Source organism: Gekko japonicus, unplaced genomic scaffold (assembly GCF_001447785.1).
Source record: "Gekko japonicus isolate JY-2015 unplaced genomic scaffold, Gekko_japonicus_V1.1 scaffold2529, whole genome shotgun sequence".
Taxonomy (NCBI): domain Eukaryota; kingdom Metazoa; phylum Chordata; class Lepidosauria; order Squamata; family Gekkonidae; genus Gekko; species Gekko japonicus.
In genome coordinates this window covers 118,326-140,499 of record NW_015169255.1, presented here as the reverse complement: position 1 = coordinate 140,499, position 22,174 = coordinate 118,326, and the positions used below count along the sequence as shown (strand labels likewise).

The 22,174-nt window shown below is 56.3% G+C and overlaps 1 protein-coding gene across 1 annotated transcript; it reads left to right on the top strand.

Moving 5' to 3' along the window:
* The first annotated feature begins 4,629 nt into the window (after window positions 1–4,629).
* MMP9 (matrix metallopeptidase 9) lies at window positions 4,630–21,913 on the top strand. Its single transcript, XM_015416504.1, has 13 exons — window positions 4,630–4,847; window positions 6,758–6,996; window positions 8,867–9,015; window positions 9,174–9,305; window positions 9,680–9,853; window positions 10,676–10,849; window positions 11,302–11,475; window positions 13,654–13,809; window positions 14,248–14,515; window positions 14,853–14,992; window positions 16,547–16,697; window positions 20,920–21,023; window positions 21,417–21,913. Exons 1-13 carry the CDS (start codon window positions 4,698–4,700, stop codon window positions 21,524–21,526), a joined length of 2,121 nt encoding a protein of 706 aa, XP_015271990.1. The 5' UTR covers window positions 4,630–4,697; the 3' UTR covers window positions 21,527–21,913.
* The last annotated feature ends 261 nt before the right edge of the window (window positions 21,914–22,174 follow it).

Here is a 22,174-nt window from a genome sequence, read left to right as displayed (position 1 = left end):
GCGCTGGGGGGGTGGGAGATGTGCAGAACTGTCCTCGCAGAGGAGGGAGAGCTTGTACCTGAATAAAACTTGGTCTTAAAGGTGCCATTGGGCTGTTTTGGATTGCTAGCTATTGGGGGGGGGGAGATGTGCAGATCTGTCCTCGCAGAGGAGGGAGAGCTTGTACCTGAATAAAACTTGGTCTTAAAGGTGCCACTGGACTGTTTTGGGTCAGGGGGCTGGGTGGGGGGCTCTGCAACTTACCTGGCTGCTTCTTGCTCTGACTGAGGGCTGCTGGGAGCAGGGGGTGGGGCTTGTTGCATGTGCCCGCCCCCTGGGCTCTTTACTGCCAGAGCTCCGCTCCCGTGCGCTCCTGCAGGAAATGACCCCTGGTCACGACCAATCTAGTTGGCTCTCTGGCTAGTGGCTCCAACGCACAGTCATTTATGATCTCCAAAACCCGCATGACAGTATACTGTGTAAGACTTCTTAACAGCCATGAGATGCAGAGTGTCAATTCAGTCCCTGGGGAGGGAAGGCGGCATGGGAGAGCCTGGCCTCCCCAGATCTCAGAAGCTAAGTAGGGCTGGTGCTTGGAAGCGAAACCACCAGTTTGGTGTAATGGTTAAGTGTGCAGAGGACTCTAATCTGGGAGAGCCGGGTTTGATTCCCCACTCTTCCTCCACTTGCACCTGGCTGGACGACCTTGGGCAAGCCGTAGTTCTGTCAAGAGGTGTCCTTGAAAAAGAGCCGTTTTTGTCAGAGCTCTCTCAGCCCCACCCACCTCACTGGGTATCTGTTGTGGGGAGGGGGAGGGAAAGGAGGTTGTAAGCTGCTCTGAGACACCTTTGGGTAGCGGAGGGCCATGGGGTATAAATCCAATCTCTTCTTCTTCTTCTCTTCACCAAGGAAGACTCTGCCGAGGAAGGCAAGGGCAGACCACCTCTGCTTCTCGCTCGCCTGGAAAGCCCCTAGCTGGGGCTTGAGGGCTCTGCTCACACACACACATGAGCAGGAGGCCTCTCTGTCCCTCTGTATTCCTGCAGAAGACACTAGGAGCACACCGGGAAAATGGACCTGGGAAAGAGGCACTTTGTTGACTCCTGAGCACAGGGCATGAAAGGAAAGACCAGATCCCAGAGCCTCTCACTGAAGGGGTGAGCTGGAGTGGAGGAGGAGGAGGGAAACCTCCCCCCCTTTTCTGCATATGGTCACGATCCAGACACATGCATGCGCACATGGTCATACACCCCGCTTGCTTGTCCTTGCTAGGTTTCATACATTCTGTGGAGAGCCATACTGGTGTCGTGGTTAAGTGCGTAGAGGAAAAAGCCTGCATGGTTAACAAACAGAGTAATGGAGGCTGTAAAAAGTAAAAAGAATTCCTTTAAGCAGTGGAAAGCTAGTCACAGTGAGGCTGATAAAACGGAACAGAGGCTATGGCAAATAAAATGCAAGTCTGAGGTCAGGCAGGCAAAAAGGGAATATGAGGAGCATATAGCAAAAAACGTAAAAACCAACAATAAAACTTTCTTCAAATACATTAGAAACAGGAAACCAGCCAGGGAGGCAGTGGGGCCCTTGGACGACCAAGGGGTAAAAGGAGTATTGAAGGATGATAGGGAAATGGCTGAGAAGCTAAATGCATTTTTTGCCTCCGTCTTCACTGTGGAAGATGAGAAGTGCTTGCCCACTCCAGAACCACTGATTTCAGGAGGGGTGTTGAAAGACCTGAGTCAGATTGAGGTGACGAGAGAGGAGGTCCTAAAACTGATAGACAACTTAAAAACTGAAAAATCACCAGGCCCAGATGGCATACATCCGAGAGTTCTGAAAGAACTCAAATGTGAACTTGTAGATCTCCTGACAAAGATATGTAATCTTTCCTTAAAATCTGCCTCCATTCCTGAGGATTGGAAGGTAGCTAATGTCACTCCCATCTTTAAAAAGGGTTCCAGAGGAGATCCGGGAAATTACAGGCCAGTCAGTCTGACGTCGATACCGGGTAAATTGGTGGAAACCATTATTAAGGAAAGAATTAGTAGGCACATAGATGAACAAAACCTATTGAGGCAGACTCAGCACGGTTTCTGTAAGGGAAGATCTTGTCTCACTAACCTGTTAGTGTTCTTTGAGGGGGTGAACAAACATGTGGACAAGGGGGATCCAATAGATATTATTTACCTTGACTTCCAGAAAGCTTTTGATAAAGTTCCTCATCAAAGGCTCCTAAGTAAGCTCAAAAATCATGGGATAGAAGGACAAGTCCTTTTATGGATCAAAAACTGGCTAGTTCATAGAAAACAGAGAGTGAGTGTAGGTGGGCAATTTTCTCAGTGGAGGGTGGTAAGCAGTGGGGTACCGCAGGGATCAGTACTTGGTCCACTGCTTTTTAACTTGTTCATTAATGATTTGGAGATGGGAGTAAGCAGTGAAGTGGCTAAATTTGCGGATGATACAAAGTTGTTCAGGGTGGTGAAAACCAGTGAGGATTGTGAGGCACTCCAAGGGGATCTGTCAAGGATGGGCGAGTGGGCGTCAACATGGCAAATGGGGTTCAATGTGGCCAAGTGCAAGGTGATGCACATTGGAGCCAAAAATCCTAAATATAAATACACATTGATGGGGTCTGAACTGGCAGAGACTGAGCAAGAGAGAGATCTTGGAGTTGTAGTGGATAACTCACTGAAAATGTCGAGACAGTGTGTGACTGCAATAAAGAAGGCCAATGCTATGCTGGGGATTATTAGGAAGGGTATTGAAAACAGATCAGCCAATATAATAATGCCCCTATATAAATCAATGGTGAGACCTCATTTGGAATACTGTGTGCAGTTCTGGGCACCACACCTTAAAAAGGATATTATAGCTTTGGAAAAAGTGCAGAAAAGGGCAACTCGAATGATAAAAGGGTTGGAACACTTTCCCTATGAGGAAAGGTTAAAGCGCTTAGGGCTCTTTAGCTTGGAGAAAAGATGGTTAGAACGGATAAGAGGAAGTCCTTCTTCACCCAAAGAGTGATTAACACTTGGAATTCACTGCCACAGGAAGTGGTGGGTGCTACAAGCATGGATGGCTTCAAAAGGGAATTAGATAAGCATATGGAGCAGAGGTCCATCAGTGGCTATTAGCCACAAGGTATAGCTAGGGGCTCTGGGGCAAGTGATGCTCTGTCTTCTTGGTGCTTGGGGGGGGGTCAACAGTGGGAGGGCTTCTAATGTCCTGGCCCCACTGCTGGACCTTCTGATGGCACTGGTATTTCTGGCCACTGTGTGACACAGAGTGTTGGACTGGATGGGCCTTTGGCCTGATTCAACATTGGCGTCTCTTATGTTCTTATGTTCTTATGTAGAGTCTAATCTGCGGAGAACCGGGTTTGATCCTCCACTCCTCCTCCACTTGCACCTGGCTGGATGGCCTTGGGCAAGCTGTAGTTCTGACAAGAGCTGTGCTTGGAAAAGAGCCGTTTCTGCCAGAGCTCTCTCAGCCCCGCCTACCTCACTGGGTGTCTGTCTGTTGTGGGGAGGGGGAGAGAAAGGAGTTTGTCAGCCGCTCTGAGACTCCTTCAGGTAGTGAAGGGCGGGGTATAAATCCAATCTCTTCTCTCTTCTCTTCTCTTCTCTTCTCCCAGGTGGATTGGGCAGGTGGTTTGTGGAGGGCAGGCCCCTCCATGGCTACCAGCTCCAATGAACCCCAGGGCTAGGAGGCCAGGTCCCAGAAAGGAGGCAGGCCTCTGTGCCAGAAAGGCTCCCTCTAAGCTGTGGAGTCTTGTGAGCAAAAATTCTACTTTGTGAGCTCCTGGCATTAAAGTTTGGTGTAGTGATTAAGTGCACGGACTCTAATCTGGGAGAACCGGGTTTGATTCCCCACTCCTCCACTTGCACGGGCTGATGTGACCTTGGGTCAGTCACAAGCTCTGGCACAGCTGTTCCTGAAAGAGCCGTTGCTGTCAAGAGCTCTCTCAGCCCCACCGACCTCACCGGGTGTCTGTTGTGGGGAGGGGAAGGGAAAGGAAAGGAGTTTGTGAGCCGCTCTGAGACTCCTTTGGGTAGTGAAGGGCCATTGGGTATAAATCCAATCTCTTCTCTCTTCTCTTCAAAGTTGTGAGCCATGAGCGATTTGGCTGCTGCACAAATCAGTTTGCTCTGGAGCCCTCCTTCCTGAGCTGAGACAAAAATGTAACTCAGCTGAGAGGGAACCCTGGACTCGATGGGCCCTGCCTGGCCTGAGCGAGCAGGGCCCTTCTCTGATGTTCTCCTTCAAGACCAGGAGAGGCCAAGTGTCAAGGGCCAGCCCAGGCTTCTCGTGCACCCAGGGAGAGTCCCACCCGGCAGCCCCTCAGGGAGGACTTCTCCCCCCTCTCCCTGAAGAGGGGCAGCAGGGTCCGGACATGGCTGGCTGGCTGGTGGGGGGGGGGGTCCTGCCTGGCTTTCACACATCCTGTGGGTTAGTGAACAGAGAGTTGAGACAGCCCCGCCGGAAGTGGCCAACCGGGCACAGGCTGCTTCTGCAATCCCTCCTGCCCCTCCCGAGAGAGAAGCCGGTGACTCCGGGGCGGGGTGGAGGGTGACTCACCCCCCCGCCCGCCCGCCGGGTCCTCCGAGGATAAATGGGCCGGCGGCGGGGCCGGCGGCGTGCATCAGGCAGCGCTGCAGAGGATCCGCCACCCGCTCCGCACCCCGAGGACAGCACGGTCGCCGGCAGACGCGCAAGCAGAGATGGGGCTGGCCCTCCTCCTCCTCCTCCTGGGGCTCCTGTCCCTGGGCCGTCCCTCGACGGCCGTCCCGCTCCAGCAGGAGCAGGCGCCGGTAGTCATCTCCTTCCCCGGGGAGCTGGTCAGCCAGCGGAGCGACGTGGAGCTGGCCACCGTAAGTGCCGCTGCTTGTTCGGGAGGAGACCTACGGGAGGAGCGCCGCCCGCCGCCCGCCGCCCCCCGCCCGGCTCTGCTTCCAGAGACCTCCCAGCCAGGGGGCCGCCGAGGGGGGGGTGCGGTGGAGGGGCGGAGGGAGAATGGGGCTCCATTGGGGACCGCGGTGGGCCGGCCCACGTGGAGGTGCGCCTAAGTCAGTGCCGAGACTGCTGCTGGTGGCGGGTGGGTCTTCTTCAGGGAGGACGGGCGCCGCCTCGACGGCTCTCTCGGCAGGGCCCGCAAACGCACGTCGGGCTTCTTCGGCCAACCCTGGCTTCAGCTTCTGGTGGACGCGCCTGTCCTGGGTGGTCTGTGCCCGGCAAGACCGGAGGTCTCTTGGCCGCCTGCCCGGCGGTGACCCCCCCTTCCCCCCAAGTTGCTGCTCCGGTGCGCCCTTGACAGACACCAGTTTGTGTGTGTGTGTGTGTGTGTGCGTGCGCGCGTGTCGGCATGTGAAACGAACAGGTTCTCATCCCAGCTCTGGGGGTGGGGGGGAGCCGGCTTTGACATGGTCTCCTTTGTGCTGGATGGAAGACTGATGGGGGCGGGGGGGGCCCGATGACCCCCCCCAGGGGCAGATTAACCATGAAGCAGACGAAGTAGGTGCTTAGGGTGCCAGGGAGGCACCACAAAGTTGGGGAAAGGGTGAAAACCTTAGTTGGTACCGTCTATGGTGCTATCCTATGAATAAATGTTTGTATGGCTGCATCCTGCATTGTCTATCTGGTCAGACAGGTCAACAGCTAAAAGGGACTGGGGGTCAGTGTGGAAAGGAGCGGGGGGGGGGCACCAAGATGGGTCAGTGAGCCTGGATCCGCCCCTGCCCCCACCAGACCACGGGCGATACACACACCCTTGTGGGCTGCGTATTTGCCCAGGACACCCTGGAGGGGGAGGACAGGACCAGGATCCTCGCAGGGGCTACACGAGCTGGTGTTCTTTCCTAAAGGGCAGCTGGGCTGAGCGGGAGGGGGGCACTTAGATGAGAGTCCAGGAGCGCCTTTGAGACCAGCGAGATTCGGGGGGGGGGATGCTTCCCAGAGTCAAAGGCCTCCGTTGAAGACCAACCAAGGTTTATTCTGGGCACAAGCTTTTCCGTGCACACAGTATGCGCGCAGTGAAGGGTGCATGCCCAGGAAAGTTTATACCTAGAATAAGACTTGGTTGGTCTCCGAGGTGTCCCGGCTGGGACTCAGACAGACGTGGGTCCTGCTGCTTCAGACTAACAGGGCGACCCCCCACCCCGGACCTGAAAACCTTGCCGGTCCCGAAGGTGCTCCTGGAGGAGTCGGATCCGGTCGGCGGAGGTGTGGGTGGCAGAAGGGGCGGGGCAGCCCTACGCAGGATTGGCCTCGGTTATCAGCTACCTGCAGAAACAGGCATGGAGAAAAACATTTTGCAAGCAGTGGGTCCAACGACCCTAGGAGGTGGGTCTGGGAGGATCCGGGAGCCCAATTGGGTACATGATCAGAACTGGCCCATTTGCAGCAGCAGGCTTTCTAGCCGTGCCATTCTCAGCGAATCCCCCTCGAGGGGAAAGAAACCCAGAATGCCAGTTAGGTCCATTGTGAATAGAATGGAGCCTGCCGGTACGTTCTAGTTCAGCGGTTCTGCCCTGCAGCCTCCTTGTCTGGAGATGAGTGGCTCTCAGGGTCTACAGCAGCTGGGACCCTGGAGACTCCGGAATCCCTTCCCAGCGCAGAGGAAGGGCACAGATCCATAGCTCCGCTTTGCCCTCTACGGCCTCTGGGAGCACAGTTTCAAAAATCTGTTTTCACCTGCACTGTGCATGTGGGGGGGCCTGCGTGTACCTGTCTCTGTCTGCCAGCGTCATCCGATGCCCACCTTCTTCCTCCTGTTCCCTTCCAGCACTACCTCCAGCATTTTGGATATTTAAAAGAGTCGGAGATTTCGGGCGGCGGCGGTCAGGTGACCCTGGCCTCTGCTCTCAAGAAGATGCAGCAGAGGCTGGGCTTGAAGGAGACGGGGCAGTTGGACTCCCCAACCCTGGATGCCATGCGAGCCCCTCGCTGCGGAGTTCCGGACGTTGGCAGCTTCCAGACTTTCCAGGGGGACCTCAAGTGGGACCACACCGACATCACCTACCAGTGAGTTCAGGCACAGAGTGGGCCTCCGAGCACATGAAGCTGCCATCTACTGAATCAGACCTTTGGTCCATCAATGTTCAGTCTTGTCTATTCAGCCTGGCAGTGGCTCTCTAGGGTCTCAGGAAGAGAAAGGTCTTTCCCATCACCTGCTACTTGGTCCTTTTAATGGGAGATACCAGGGCTTGAACCTGGGACCTTCTGCATGCCAAGCAGAGGCTCTACCAGTGAGCCACAGCCCCTCCCCTTTGGCTGCCTCATAGTTATTTAGAAGAAGAGATTGGATTTATACCCCGCCCTTCACTACCCAAGGGAGTCTCAGAGTGGCTTACAATCTCCTTTCCCTTCCCCTCCCCACAACAGACACCCTGTGAGGTAGGTGGGGGTGAGAGAGCTCTGGCAGAAACTGCCCTTGAGAGAACAGCTCTGAAAGAACTTATTACTGACCCAAGGTCACACCAGCAGCTGCACGTGGAGGAGTGGGGAATCAAACCTGGTTCTCCCAGATTAGAGTCCGCGCACTTAACCACCACACCAAACTGGTGTATTTATTTTATTTTATTTAAAACATTAAAACATCACGAAGCTCAAGGTAGCTTACAAATAAGATACATTAAAAAGAATACATAAAACCAACATTTAAAATCACAGCTCCAGACTGCTTTAATCAAATGCAGTCCTAAACAGGGCTTTAAAAAAAAAAGAGAGAGGTGCCCGAACACCTCAAGAGGGAAATGGAGTTTTCAATCTGTATACTGAAAACTCAAACATTTTAAAAAGAATTTTGTCGAATAAATTCTGGGGCTCCATTCCGGCACATTCCCCCAGGGAAAAAATGCCCTGGTCCTCAATAAAACCGTCTTCAGCGGCCTCTTCAAGATCAACAGTGAGGGAGGCCAGGCGCATCTTCCGGGGAGATTGTTCCATAGCCGTGGGGCCGCCACCCAAAAGGCCCTTTATCACATAGCCACCAAATGAGCTTCTTTGTCAGGAGGACCTTTCCGCCGTGATCTAAAGTCTCAGTTTCTGTGCACGGTGGGAAAGAGGGAGAGCCCAGCACTGGCCAGGTTCCCTCTCCAGCTGGAACTCTTTGGGCCACTCTGTGCCCAGGGTTGCCAGCCCCCAGGCGGGGCCCGAAGCTCTCCTGGGATCACAGTTCATCTCCAGGCAACAGAGGTCAGTTCCTTTGGGGGGAAACGGCTGCTTTGGAGGGTGCCCTTCCTGGCCTTCTAGCCTGCGGAGGCCCTTCCCCTCTCCAAACCCCTCCCCTCCCCAGGCTCCACCCTCAGACCTCCTGGGGCTTCCTGTCCCAGAGGCCGGCACTGTGGGGGTAAGCTGCAGAGAATGGTCCAGGGGGTGGCCAGTCGATTCCAACCCCCCCCCCCGCACAAGCTGGCTCTGCCACTTCCAGTGCTCTGGCTTGAAAGCTGCCGAGTCTTCTTGTGAGCAAAAATTCTGCTTTGTGAGATACTGGGAGTAAAGCTGTGAGCGAGCGATCTGGCTGCTGCATGAACTAGTTTGCTCCGGAGCCCTCCTTCCTGAGCGGAGACAAAAATGGGTGAGCCAGAGGCTCAAAAACTGTGAGCTGGCTCACACTCACTCAGCTTAGAGGGGACACTGGCTGCAATGCTCCTTCCTTCTCAGCTGCGGAGTCTTGTGAGCAAAAATTCCACTTGATGAGCTGCTGCCATTAAAGTGGTGAGCAGGTGATTTGGCTGCTGCGTAAATTAGTTTGTTCCTTCCTGAGCGGAGACAAAAATGTGTGAGCCGGAGGCTAAACTACTGTGAGCTAGCTCACACTAACTCAGCTTAGAGGGAACACAGTCCCATTGGCATGGCTCCTGATCTTGGTGTGTCCCCCCCCCTCCCCCAGAGTGCTGAACTACTCGCCTGACCTGGACGCCTCCATCATAGAGGACGCCTTCCAAAGGGCCTTCAAGGTGTGGAGTGATGTCACGCCGCTCACGTTCACGCGCAAGGAGAGAGGGAAGGTCGACATTGAGATCCGGTTTGGAACTGAAGGTGGGTGAGGAGAGGGAGGGCCGCCGTGGGTCTGTGAGGGCTGGGCGGGCCAGGGGAGGGGCAGCATCTGCAGGGCACAAAGGCTGACGTGCCCCCCCCGGAGTCTCTCTCGAACGCGGAGCCTGACCAGCTAGCTGCCTGCTGGTTTGTGTCCCCAGAACATGGCGATGGCTACCCCTTTGACGGCAAGGATGGGCTCCTGGCACACGCCTTCCCTCCGGGCAAAGACCGCTTTAGCGGAGACGCCCATTTTGACGATGACGAATCCTGGACTCTGGGCACTGGAAGTGGTGAGTCAGGCCGTGCTTCAGGAGCGGGACTCGAACCCTTGGCTCCCTCCAGAGACCAACCTAGGGGAGGGAGAGCCAGCCTACAGAATCCTAGGATCGCAGTTGGAAAGGGCCATAAAGGCAATCTAGTCCAACCCCCTGCTCAGTGCAGGATCGGCCTAGACTAGAACATCCCTGACAAGGGTTTGTCCAGCCGCTGCTTGACAACTGCCAGGGAGGGGGAGCTCACCACCACCCTTAGCAATCCCACTGATGAACTACTGTAAATTTCCCCCCTAATATCCAGCTGGTACCTTCCTGCCCGTAACTTAAACCCATCCAGCCTACCCCTTTGGCCATCCGGCCATCTATGTCTCCTTTTCTCCCCCTGGCAGTGGTGAAGACCTACTACGGGAACGCCAACGGGGCCCTCTGCCACTTCCCCTACATCTTTGAGGGAAAGTCCTACTCCACGTGCACCACCGATGGTCGCTCGGATGGTTTGCCCTGGTGCGCCACCACGGCCAGCTTCGACCAGGACAAGACCTATGGATTCTGCCCCAGCGAACGTAAGAGCAGGCTGCGGGGGGCAGGCGAGGGAGGGGAACAGACAGGGCCTAAGACCTCTGCAGCTCCCCTCCACGCACTATGCGCCTGAGGGCTTCCCTTCCTCGGCTGTGATGCAGATGTGTTTGCGCTCTCTCTCTCTCTGCCCTGGGATGGGGGTGGGGGGAGGGGAGGGACAGGGAGGGCCCTGCAGGGCACTGGGGCTGAGCAGCATTTCCCGTTCTGCTCACCGGACTCCACAGCTTAGAGGGAGCATTGGTCCAGACCCTTCCCTCAGGGCACATGCAAGCTTTGCGGGGAGGGGGGGAGAGATGTGGCTGGTCGGGTGGCCAGGTGCAGGCTGGGAAACTCCAGGAGATGTGGGGCTGGAACCCGGGAAGGACGGGGCCTCAGTGGGGGGGGCACCATGCCACAGAGACTCCCCCATCCGAAGCAGCCGTTTCCTCCGGTGGAACTGATCTCTCTGCAGACGGGAGAAGCGCTGTGATTCCGGGGGATCCCCAGGCCCCGCCTGGAGGCTGGCATCCCTACTAGCTGGGGAGGAGGGACTTGGAAGGGGAGCGGAGCCCAGCGTCAGTCTGTGGGGGGAGGGGGTCCCCTCGGGGGCAACCCTGAGGCCTTCCCCTGGAGGGCTCCTCTGTGCTCTCTCAGCCGCCACGTCGGAGGGGCCACGAGGCGGCCGGACTCCCACGTGTGGTCTAGTGTGGTCCTGGCCATGGTGCCGCCTTTTCTGCAGAACTCCCTGCTGGGGGAGAGCAACCCTTCTAACCCCCCCCGGGGGGGGCTGTCTGACCGAGGCCCTTTTCTCCGCCGTCGCTTTCCAGTTCTGTACACCTTCGACGGGAACAGCGACGGAGCAAAGTGTGTCTTCCCCTTCGTCTTCGAGGGCAAGTCCTACGACGGCTGCACCACCGAGGGGCGCACGGACGGCTACCGCTGGTGCGCGACCACTGACAACTTTGACCAGGACAAGAAATACGGCTTCTGCCCCACCAGAGGTAGGGGGCGTGCTTCGGGAGGGGCTGGGGCTCCGGCCTGGCCAGTGGGGCGGGGGTGTCCTGGCCGGGTCCTTCTTCTTCCCTGCCGGGGGGTGGAGAAGTCCTATCCCAGCATTGCTGCTGGGTAGCCGAGCCTCAGCGAGCCGAGTTTCACACCAAACTTGAGGCCCAGGGCTGGCAAAACAGGGGCCCTGCACGTGCTGGGGACAGGGCTTCCGGCCCTTTCAAACCCCATAGAATTGCCGGAGTGCCCACGTTGCCTCTTGCCACAGGAGAGGTGAGGGGCAGAGCTGTGGGCCCCTGCTGCAGCTGCCATCTGGATGCATTGCCCACGTGTGTGCGACTCCTGGGTGGGGCTGGTGTGCCTCCTTGGCCAGAACGGCTGTTCAGTAAGGGCCCCCCTCGGAGGCCGGTGCTCTTCCGGCCTCTGCTCACTGCCCCCTCCTCTGCAGACACGGCCGTGTTCGGCGGGAACTCCCCCGGCGAGGAGTGTGTCTTCCCTTTCACCTTCCTGCGCCAGACGTACAGCGCCTGCACCTCCGAGGGACGGTCCGACGGGAAGCTGTGGTGTGCCACCACCAGCGACTACGACACGGATAAGAAGTGGGGCTTCTGCCCCGATAAAGGTTGGTGCCACCTGGGTCTCCTGCCCCTGACCCGGCAGGCACGGAGGGGTCTGCTTTCCCCCACTGGGATGTGCGGCCCCGCCTGAGGGCCACCAGCCACGCTCAGTCCCTGGGGGAGAGGTGGGCAATAGAGGGTCCCCCCTCCGGCAGTGATGGGGGCTCAGACCTGGTGGGGAGTGAGGGCGGGCGGGACCACCCTTCCCACTAAAGGGGGGATAGCACAACGGGGGCCACAGGCACAGATGGTTTTAAAAGGGACCTCAGTGGGGTGCAGGGCCACAGAGTCCACCCTCCAAAGGAGCCATTTCCTCCATGGAGGAGAGAGGTCTATCAGTGGCTAGCAGCCATGGTGAATGAAGGGGACCCCACGTTCAGTCAGCCTCTGACTCCTGGAGCCAGGAGGCCACATTGGGGGAAGGCCTTGGCCTCTGTGCCGTGTTGTTGGCTCTCCAGAGTACTGGCTGGCCATTGTGTCAGACAGTAGGCTGGACTAGGTGGACCCTCACTGGTCTGATCCAGCAGGGCCCTTCCGATGTTCTTACGAAGGCCTCGGCCTCTCTGCCCTGTTGTTGGCCCTCCAGAGGAACTGGCTGGCCACTGTGTGAGACAGAAGGCTGAACTAGGTGGACCCTCGCTGGTCTGATCCAGCAGGGCTCTTCTGAGGTTCTTATGAAGGCCTCAGCCTCTCTGCCCCGTTGTTGGCCCTCCAGAGGAACTGGCTGGCCACTGTGTGAGACAGGAGGCTGGACTAGATGGACCCTCACTGGTCTGATCCAGCAGGGCCCTTCCGATGTTCTTACGAAGGCCTCGGCCTCTCTGCCCTGTTGTCGGCCCTCCAGAGGAACTGGCTGGCCACTGTGTGAGACAGGAGGCTGGACTAGATGGACCCTCACTGGTCTGATCCAGCAGGGCCCTTCCGATGTTCTTACGAAGGCCTCGGCCTCTCTGCCCTGTTGTCGGCCCTCCAGAGGAACTGGCTGGCCACTGTGTGAGACAGGAGGCTGGACTAGATGGACCCTCACTGGTCTGATCCAGCAGGGCTCTTCCAATGTTCTTACGAAGGCCTCGGCCTCTCTGCCCTGTTGTTGGCCCTCCAGAGGAACTGGCTGGCCACTGTGTGAGACAGAAGGCTGAACTAGGTGGACCCTCGCTGGTCTGATCCAGCAGGGCTCTTCTGAGGTTCTTATGAAGGCCTCAGCCTCTCTGCCCCGTTGTTGGCCCTCCAGAGGAACTGGCTGGCCACTGTGTGAGACAGAAGGCTGAACTAGGTGGACCCTCGCTGGTCTGATCCAGCAGGGCTCTTCTGAGGTTCTTATGAAGGCCTCAGCCTCTCTGCCCCGTTGTTGGCCCTCCAGAGGAACTGGTTGGCCACTGTGTGAGATGGGATATGCTGGGGTTGATGGACCTTCACTGGTGTGATCCAGCAGGACTCTTCTGGATATTAGGAAAAACCTTTTGACAGTCAGAGTTGTGCAGTAGTGGAATGGGCTGCCTGGGGAGGTGGTGAGCGCCCCCTCCCTGGCAGTCTTGAAGCAGCAGCTGGACAAACCGTTGTCAGGGATGCTCTAGGCTGACCCTGGATGGAGCAGGGGGTGGGACTAGGTGGCCTGTCTGGCCCCTTCCAACTCTGTGATTCTATGATGTTCTTATGAAGGTCTCGGCCTCTCTGCCCTGTTGTTGACCACTAAGGTTGCCAGCCTCCAGGTGGGGCCTGAGGATCTCCCGCTTTGTCAACTGATCTCCAGCTGACAGAGATCAGCTCCCCAGGCGAAAAGGGCTGCTTTGAAGGGAGGACTCTTTGCCGTTGTACTATGCTGAGGCCCCTCCCCTCTCCAAACCCCGCCTTCTCCTGGCTCCACCCCCAAAGTCTCCAGGCATTTCCCAGGCCAGACCTGGCGACCCTATTGGCCACTCTGTGAGACAGGAGGTTGGACTAGAGGGGCCCTCACTGGTTGGGCTCAGGAGGGCTGTTCTTACATTCTTATGACCCCAGTGAAGGTGGTGTGTGTGTGTGTGTGTAGGATGTGGGGAGGGGCATCAGCTGTGGCCCTGCTGGGCTCAGGAATCCTTGGTGCCCGGGGGGGGGGCGACGACACTGGGGAGTTCGGGGAGGGCTCGGGGGTGTGTGTGTGTGTGTCAGAGCTCTGCCTTCTCCTGCAGCTGCCTTGTGCCTTGCAGGGTACAGCCTCTTCCTGGTGGCTGCGCATGAGTTTGGCCACTCGCTGGGCTTGGAGCATTCCAGCATTCAGGACGCCCTGATGTATCCCATGTATCGCTACGTTGCTGATTTCCACCTGCACTCGGACGACGTGGCTGGAATCCAGTTCCTCTACGGTGAGTGGAAGCCTGGTTTGTGTGTGTGTTTGTGCGTGTGTCCTGCCAGGCCAGACACCCCCTCGCCACTAAATTCTCCTTAGGAACGTTCGTTTGGTTGGAAGCTGGCTGACGAACCAGTTCGGGGGGGGTGTGTGCGCAGATTGCAGGAGGCAAACGTCTAAACTGAACGATGCAGAGAAGAAGAGAAATTCTTGCACCGAGGTCCTCTTCCCTCCTCGGAGAGAGTGACTGGCACCTGGCTCTCCACCACCCTGGTGCTCAGGAGCCGCTGCTGTGATGGGTGGCACTACCTCCGGTGGCTCACCGGGCACCCAGCGGCTTCGGAACCTGCCAGGCCCTCACTGAGCCCGCCCTTCCCCCCAGTGGCAGGGATCTTTTGCCACACCAGATGGGCACAGCCCCCTCGTCTTACACAGCGCTCCCCTCCACTTCTAGGTTCCGGGACTGGGCCCAGCCCCCCCACTCGAAGGCCCGACGTCCCCACTCGAAGGCCCAACGTCCCCACCCAAAGGCCCGACGTCCCCACCCAAAGGCCCGACGTCCCCACCCAAACCACCACGGAGGCTGATGACACGTCTACCTCGGGCGAGGACGGCTCCGTGACCGAGTCCACCCCGGTGGAGCCCACGAGTGACGCCTGCAAAGTCCAGGGCTTCGATGCCGTGACGCAGATCAAGAAGGAGTTGTACCTCTTCAAGAACGGGTGAGCAGCGGCTGCGTGTCTCTGGGCGGGGGGGAGATCCTGGTGCACGGGTGTGGGGGAGGAGGGGGGGGGGGGCTGCTAGCAGGGAAGGCTGTGGGTTTGTGTGTGTGTGTGTGTGTGTGAGAGAGAGAGAGAGAGAGAGAGAGAGAGAGAGAGAGAGAGAGCACAGACCTGTGCCCTGACTGTGACAGGGGAAAGGCAGGAGGGTACGTAAATGCCCCACATCAGTCCAGAAACAGATAAAAGGATGCATCGCTTGGGGAGGGGCAGTTCCTGGTCTCCCTCCCCCTCCCAGCTCACAGGCACTTTGACCCCCCCCCATCCGTCCCCCCTCCAGGCAATACTGGAAGAAGCCGGCGGCAGGAATGGGGCCGATCAAAGGCCCGCTGCGGATCCAGGACACCTGGCCAGCCCTCCCCGATGTGGTCGATGCCGCCTTCCAGGATAAGCTGACCAAGAAGCTCTTCTTCTTCTCTGGTGCGTGGCCCTTGCAGGGATCTCTCTCAACCCCCCCCCCAGCTCCCCAGGGTCCATCCGAAAGACACCAAAGGCAATGCTCCCTCTGAGCCGTGGAGTCTTGTGAGCAAAAAATACTGCTTTGTGAGCTCCTGGCATTAAAGTTGTGAGCGAGTGATTTGGCTGCTGCATACATCAGTTTGCTCTGGAGCCCCATCCCTCCTGAGCTATGACAGAAATGTGTGAGCCGGAGGCTAAGAAACTGTGAGCTAGCTCACACTAACTCAGCTTAGAGGGAACATCAGAGGCATAGTCCTGCGTTTGGGTTGCCAACTTCCAGGGTGGGTATGGAAAAGTATATAGCACTGCGTACAATAGATGTGTGTTTAAGGCAGATCTATTTTGTGCTTTTTATTTTTCTTTTTTTTAAACACCAGGCTGCCTGGTTGAACTTGAGAGAGACGTGTTCTCCTAGGCAGGTTATTATGTCTGCCACAGGGGTTCCGGTGGCACCCTAGAAAATATGCCGCCATTTGCTGTTTTAAGAGTTTTATACTCACAAAGAGAAATTATTGCGCCTTAGTCCAATGCTCCCTCTAAGCTGTGGAGTCTTGTGAGCAAAACTTCCAACTTTGTGAGCTGCTGTCATTAAAGTTGTACAGATGATTATAACATATCATAAATAATTTTATATTTTTTGAAAAATATTTTACAATAATTTGTACATATATAATAAATCATCTTAATCAAAAATATCAAAAATCATCTCCAAGAATCTCAAAAGCTATTGTACAACCTTTAATAATAGTCCACCTCTGTTAAATAAAGTTTTTTTAAGAGGGAGGACTCCTTAAAGTCTCTTTATAACATGTGCTCGTGTCTTCCTCCAACACGAGGACTATTATTAAAGGTTGTAAAATAGCTTTTGAGATTCTTGGAGATGATTTTTGATATTTTTGATTAAGATGATTTATTATATATGTACAAATTATTGTAAAAATATTTTTCAAAAAATATAAAATTATTTATGATATGTTATAATCATCTGTGCACGGTACTTGTTGTATGTTGGTTTTCCTACTTACCATGGGTCCTTGTTTGGTTTTGTCATTAAAGTTGTGAGTGAGCGATTTGGCTACTGCATAAGCTAGTTTGCTCTGGAGCCATCTTGTCTGAGCTAAGACAAAAATCCGTGAGATGGAGGCTAAAAAACTGTGAGCTAGCTCACACTAACTCAGCTTAGACTGCTTATGTCCTGTATGTACATCATGGCCCTCGAGAAAGATTGTATGCGATACGGGTAAATTACCGGACTCCCCTGGGACTAGTGACTGTGAAAGGGACATTATGATATTGGCTGATCTGTTTTCAATACAGAAGACCCAAATGCTCCAGCCAGAACCCAGCGGAGGTCTCCCTCCACCTCCGTGGCAAGCCAGGCAGTCCTGGGGCCCAGAGATGACCGCTGTGGGCCTGTTTCAGGGGCACCTTCCAAGAGGAGCCTGTGACCCATTTGTGGGCAGAGGGCCGCCCACTTCAAGCCGCGCACTCACTCTCTCTCTGTGTGTCCTGCAGGCCAGCGCTTCTGGGTGTACCAGGGGACAAGAGTTTTGGGCCCGCGGAGCATTGAGAAGCTGGGCATCAGCAGAGACGTGCCAAAGATCTTCGGGGTACTGCAGAAGGGCCGTGGCAAGGCCCTGCTCTTTCACGAAGACAAGTACTGGAGGTACGGGGATTCTGGACTGGGGAGCGCCATCTAGTCATCTCTCCTTATATATAATTGAGTAGTGGGTGCCAAAGTTCTAAAATGCACTCCTTTGGTGTATGGACACTTGAACTGTCAGTCAGAAGACGCTGGCTGGGTTGACTGGCTGCTTTGTGCAGTCCCGCCCAGTGTTTCAAGGTCTTTTGCATATGGAAGCTGATTGGACTTCACTGCATTCCACACTTCAAACTCACCCCCCTCCCCGCAAGGCAGTTGGAATGTCAGTTGCATATGGAACCTTCAAGGTCTTTTGCATATGGAAGCTGATTGGACTTCACTGCATTCCACACCTCATACTCCCCCCCCTCCCCGCAAGGCAGTTGGAATGTCAGTTGCATATGGAACCTTCAAGGTCTTTTGCATATGGAAGCTGATTGGACTTCACTGCATTCCACACTTCAAACTCACCCCCCTCCCCGCAAGGCAGTTGGAATGTCAGTTGCATATGGAACCTTCAAGGTCTTTTGCATATGGAAGCTGATTGGACTTCGGAAGGCCGATGCCTCCGTCGCCTGGCTGGAGTGGCCGCGGGGGGGTTGGAGTCGGGCGGCCGCTGGCAGGAGCCGCGGGCGCCCGGGCCAAGATTGGGGGGGCAAGGCGGGCGACGGAAGGCCGATGCCTCCGTTGCCCGGCCCTCTACAGAATCCACCCCCCAAGCCTCCAGGTATTTCCCTCCTTAGAGCTGGCAACCCTACATTCCCCTCAGTGCCTGTTGGTAGGCATCTAAGCTTGGTCCTGTCACCTACTTTGGCCTTTGGGAGAAACCACATTGGGGCCAATCCTGATAGGGTTGCCAACTCCAGATGGGAAATTCCTGGAGACTTGAGGGATGGAGCCTGAAGAGGGTGAGGTTTGAGGAGGGGTGGGACCTCAGACAGGTACACTGCCATAGACTCCACCCTCCAAACCAGCCATTTTGTCCTGGGTAACAATTGTTGCCAATCTCCAGGTGAGGGCTACAGATTACTCACAATTACAACTGCTCTTCAGGTAGCAGAGATCAGTTCCTCTGGAGAAAACAGTGGACTCTGTCATTATACCCTGCTGAGGTCACCACAGCAAATTGACAGTGATTGCCCAAAGCCAGAGCACTCCCCCAGATCCTCTTTCTAGATCTCGTTGTATTGCTTTCACAACGGGCTTTACTGCTAGTAAGAACATAAGAACATAAGAGATGCCAATGTTGGATCAGGCCAAAGGCCCATCCAGTCCAACACTCCCTGTCACACAGTGGCCAGAAATACCAGGTGCCATCAGGAGGTCCACCAGTGGGGCCAGGACATTAGAAGCCCTCCCACTGTTGACCCCCCCAAGCACCAAGATGACAGAGCATCACTTGCCCCAGAGTCCCTATCTATACCTTGTAGTTAATACCCACTGATGGACCTCTGCTCCACATGTTTATCTATTTCCCTTTTGAAGCCGTCCATGCTTGTAGCCGCCACCACTTCCTGTGGCAGTGAATTCCATGTGTTAATCACTCTTTGGGTGAAGAAGTACTTCCTTTTATCTGTTCTAACCCGACCGCTCAGCAATTTCATGGAGTGCCCACGAGTTCTTGTATTGTGAGAAAGGGAGAAAAGTACCTCTTTCCCTACCTGCTCTTTCCCATGCATAATCTTGTAAACCTCAATCATGTCACCCCCTCAGTCGTCGTTTCTCCAAGCTAAAGAGCCCTAAGCGCCTTAACCTTTCCTCATAGGGAAAGTGTTCCAACCCTTTTATCATTCGAGTTGCCCTTCTGCAATGCCACCCCCTGCCCCCAGCACTGCCCACGCAGTCCGAACCACAGTATGCCACAGGCAAAGGGCAGAAGGAAGGTGGACGGGCATATGCCAGTCTCCCTTGATACTGCTAGCCAACCAATGTGGGGGCTCCTTTCCCAATGCTCCCCCCGCCCCCCAGCTCCGGGGAGGAGCCATGCCTGAACGGGTGCATGCTTACTGTACCTGGCATCTCAAGGAGTGAGGCTTGGGAGTGAGGCTTCTCTGCCTCACGGGATGTCTGTTGCAGGGAGGGGAAGGGAAAGGAGTTTGTCAGCCGCTCTGAGACACCTTTGGGTAGTGAAGGGCAGGGTAGAAATCCAATCTGTTCTTCTTCTTCTTGTGGTTAAGTGCGCGGACTCTAATCTGGGAGAACCAGGTTTGATTCCCCACTCCTCCACTTGTACCTGGCTGGATGACCTTGGGCAAGCCATAGCTCTGATAAGAGCTGTTCTTGAAAAAGAACCGCTTCTGTGAAGAGCTCTCTCAGCCCCACCTCCCTCACAAGGTGTCTGTTGTGGGGAGGGGGAGGGAAAGGAGTTTGTAAGCCGCTCTGAGACTCCCTTGGGTAGTGAAGGGCGGGGTATAAATCCAATCTCTCCAGTTTGGTGTTGTGGTTAAGTGCACGGACTCTAATCTGGGAGAACCGGGTTTGATTCCCCCACTCCTCCACTTGCACCTGCTGGATGACCTTGGGCAAGCCATAGTTCTGGCACAGCTGTTCTTAAAAAAGAGCAGTTTCTGTCAAGAGCTCTCTCAGCCCCACCCGCCTCACTGGGTATCTGTTGTGGGGAGGGGAAGGGGAAGGAGTTTGTGAGCAGATATGAGACTCCCTTGGGTAGTGAAGGGCACGGTATAAATCCAATCTCCTCCTCCTCCTCTTCTTCCTCCTCTTCTTCCTCTTCTTCCTCCTCTTCTTCCTCCTCTTCTTCCTCCTCTTCTTCCTCTTCTTCTTCTTCTTCTTCTTCTTCTTCTTCTTCTTCTTCTTCTTCTTCTTCTTCTTCTTCTTCTTCTTCTTCTTCTTCTTCCTCCTCCTCTCTGGCCCTGGAAACCCATGGCCAGTCAGGCCAGACCAGGCCTGGCTAGAGGAATCCTTTAGGGTTTCCAGACCCCCACCCTCCAGTTTGATGGGGGCCACCTGATTTGGCGGCCTCCTTCCTGCCCGCCAGCCGCTCCCCAACACGATGACATCACCTCTGTGTGACGTCATCACATTAGGGACGCCCCACCCCCTCCAGTAACGCCCCCCCAAAGCCCCCCGCTGGGGCGCTGGCCACCCTAGACTCTATGGGGCCTGCCTCTGGAGACGGCAGCTGCATCTCCTCACTGCCGGGAGAAGGGCTGGCAGGCCAGTCTCAGAGGAGGGAGGAGGGGAAACGGCCCACCCCTGGTTCCCCTGGGCGTGAGCAGCCTACCCAGTGGACCCTCCTGAGAACGGATGCTGTCAAGCCGAACAGCTCCACAGCCTCCCGTCTTCGGGATTGTGGCAGTAGGTGATGGGAAAGACCTCAGCCTGAGACCCTGGAGAGCCATGAGGAGGAGCTGTGGCCCAGTGGTGAGAGCCTCTGCTTGGCGTGCAGAAGGTCCCAGGTTCAATCCCCGTGCAGAAGGTCCCAGGTTCAATCCCCGGCATTGAAAGGACCAGGCAGGAGGCGATGTGAAAAGGCCTCTCTCTGCCTGGGACCCTGGGGAGCGGCTGTGAGTCTGAATAGGCAACAACCGAGGGCCTGATTCAGTGGAAGGCAGCTTCATGTAGGGCCTAAATGCTTGACTGTAGAATAGACTTTAGAATCAGTTTCCCATGCAGAAGGTCCCGGGTTCAGTCCCTGGCGGCATCTCCAGGTGAAAAGGACCAGGCAGGAGGTGATGGGAAACACACTTCTCTGCCTGAGACCCCGGAGAGCTGCTGCCCGCCTGAGTAGACAAGACTGACTTCGATGGGCCCAGGGGAGGGGTCTGATCCTGTAGAAGAGGGCTTCATGTATTCACATCTTCTGTTGTTTGGGAGGGGCCGTGGCTCAGCGGCTGGAGCATCTGTTTTGCATGCAGAAGGTCCCAGGTTCAGTCCCCGGCAGCCTCTCCAGTTAAAAGGATCCGGCAGTCGATGATGAGAGAAAGAAGCCCTTCCCTGCCGGAGACCCTGGAGGCGGCTGCCAGTCTGAGCAGGCAATACTGACCCTGACGGACCAGTGGGCGGGGTCCGATCCGGCAGAAGGCCGCTTCATGTGAACACTGAACTCCCAAAGAAACCCAGGAGGACCCTTTTAGACCCCCCCCCCGTGGAGGGGAGAAGCTGCCTCGTGCCCCCTCCTGCAGGACTGGGAAGGAAGGGAAGGGTGGGGGAGCAGGGAGGAGGAAGAGGAAGAGGACCCCCCCCCCCCCGTCAGCCGCCTCCTGCTCAGTTCTGCTTCCTTCTCCAGGCTGGATGCCAAAGCCGAGCGGGTGGACCAGGGCTACCCAAAACGCACTGATGATGTCTTCTCTGGAGTCCCTCTTGACTCACAGAATATCTTCTTGTACCAAGGTGAGGCAGTCGGCCAGAGGAAGCCAGGGGTGCCTCGCGTCCCCCCCCCCCGCCACTGTGTTCTGTCCTGAGCAAGGCTCCCTCTCAGCTGCGGGGTCTTGTGAGCCACTGGCATTGAAGTTGCGAGCCAGCGATTTGGCTACTGAGGTTTGCTCTGGAGCCCTCCTTCCTGAGCTAAGACAAAAACGTGTGAGCCGGAGGGTAAAAAACTGTCAGCTAGCTCACTCACTCAACTTAGAGGGAACACTGGTCCTGGGCCCAGCGCTCTTGTCTCACGAGGGAGGGGGTTGCTCAGTCCACAGGCCCCTTCCAGGCCCTGGGGGGGGGGCTCCTTCGCTGCTTCCCACGTCTCTTCTCTGACTGCTCTCCCTCTTACCCCCCTCCCCCCCGCAGGCAAGTACCACTTCTGCCGGAACCCCTTCTGCTGGCGAATGACCCCACAGTACCAAGTGGACAAGGTGGGCTACCTGAAGTATGACATCCTGGAATGTCCGGAGCAGTAGGGCCCATCCCACGCCGCGGGGACACTCCTCGGGGGCAGGCGACTGGAGCCAGCCGTGAGCCGAGCAGGGATGCTGGCCCAGGCGGAGGCTGGCATGCTGCCCAGCGGTGGCAGAGTGGACTCTCGGGCTTCCGCCCCTCTTCTGCCTCCTGCCCGCCAGCCAACACGGAGCCGCCTGGCTGCACAACAGAGACTTGCTGGCGCAGAGGCAGAAAGCCTGCTTGGCCATGATCCTGCGCACTCTCTGGACTCGGTGGGAGCAGGAGGCGTTACTCGGTGGCCAGTGAAGACCTCCCCCCTCCTCACACCAGCACAGCACAGCTCCCCGTCCCCCTCTGTCTCACAGGGCAGCTTTTGCATCTGGCTCATTTGAAATAAAGAGACTCCGGCCCACTCTGAGCTCTCTCTCTCTGGGGGGAACCTGGGGGGCATGCGGGGGGGGGGAGGGGGAGTCCCAGACTGGAGACATTCTGCCAGCTCTCTGTCCTGCCCTTCTCTGCAGCCCCGAGTGCAAATGCCCACTCCCCCTGACAGGGGCAGCCTGACTGTTCGACAGGTGGAGAGGAGGGCTGTTGCAAGGAGGCGAGTCCACAGGCAGTCGGAACCACCTTATCATTCCGCTATTACCATGTGGATTTTCTGCCTTAGG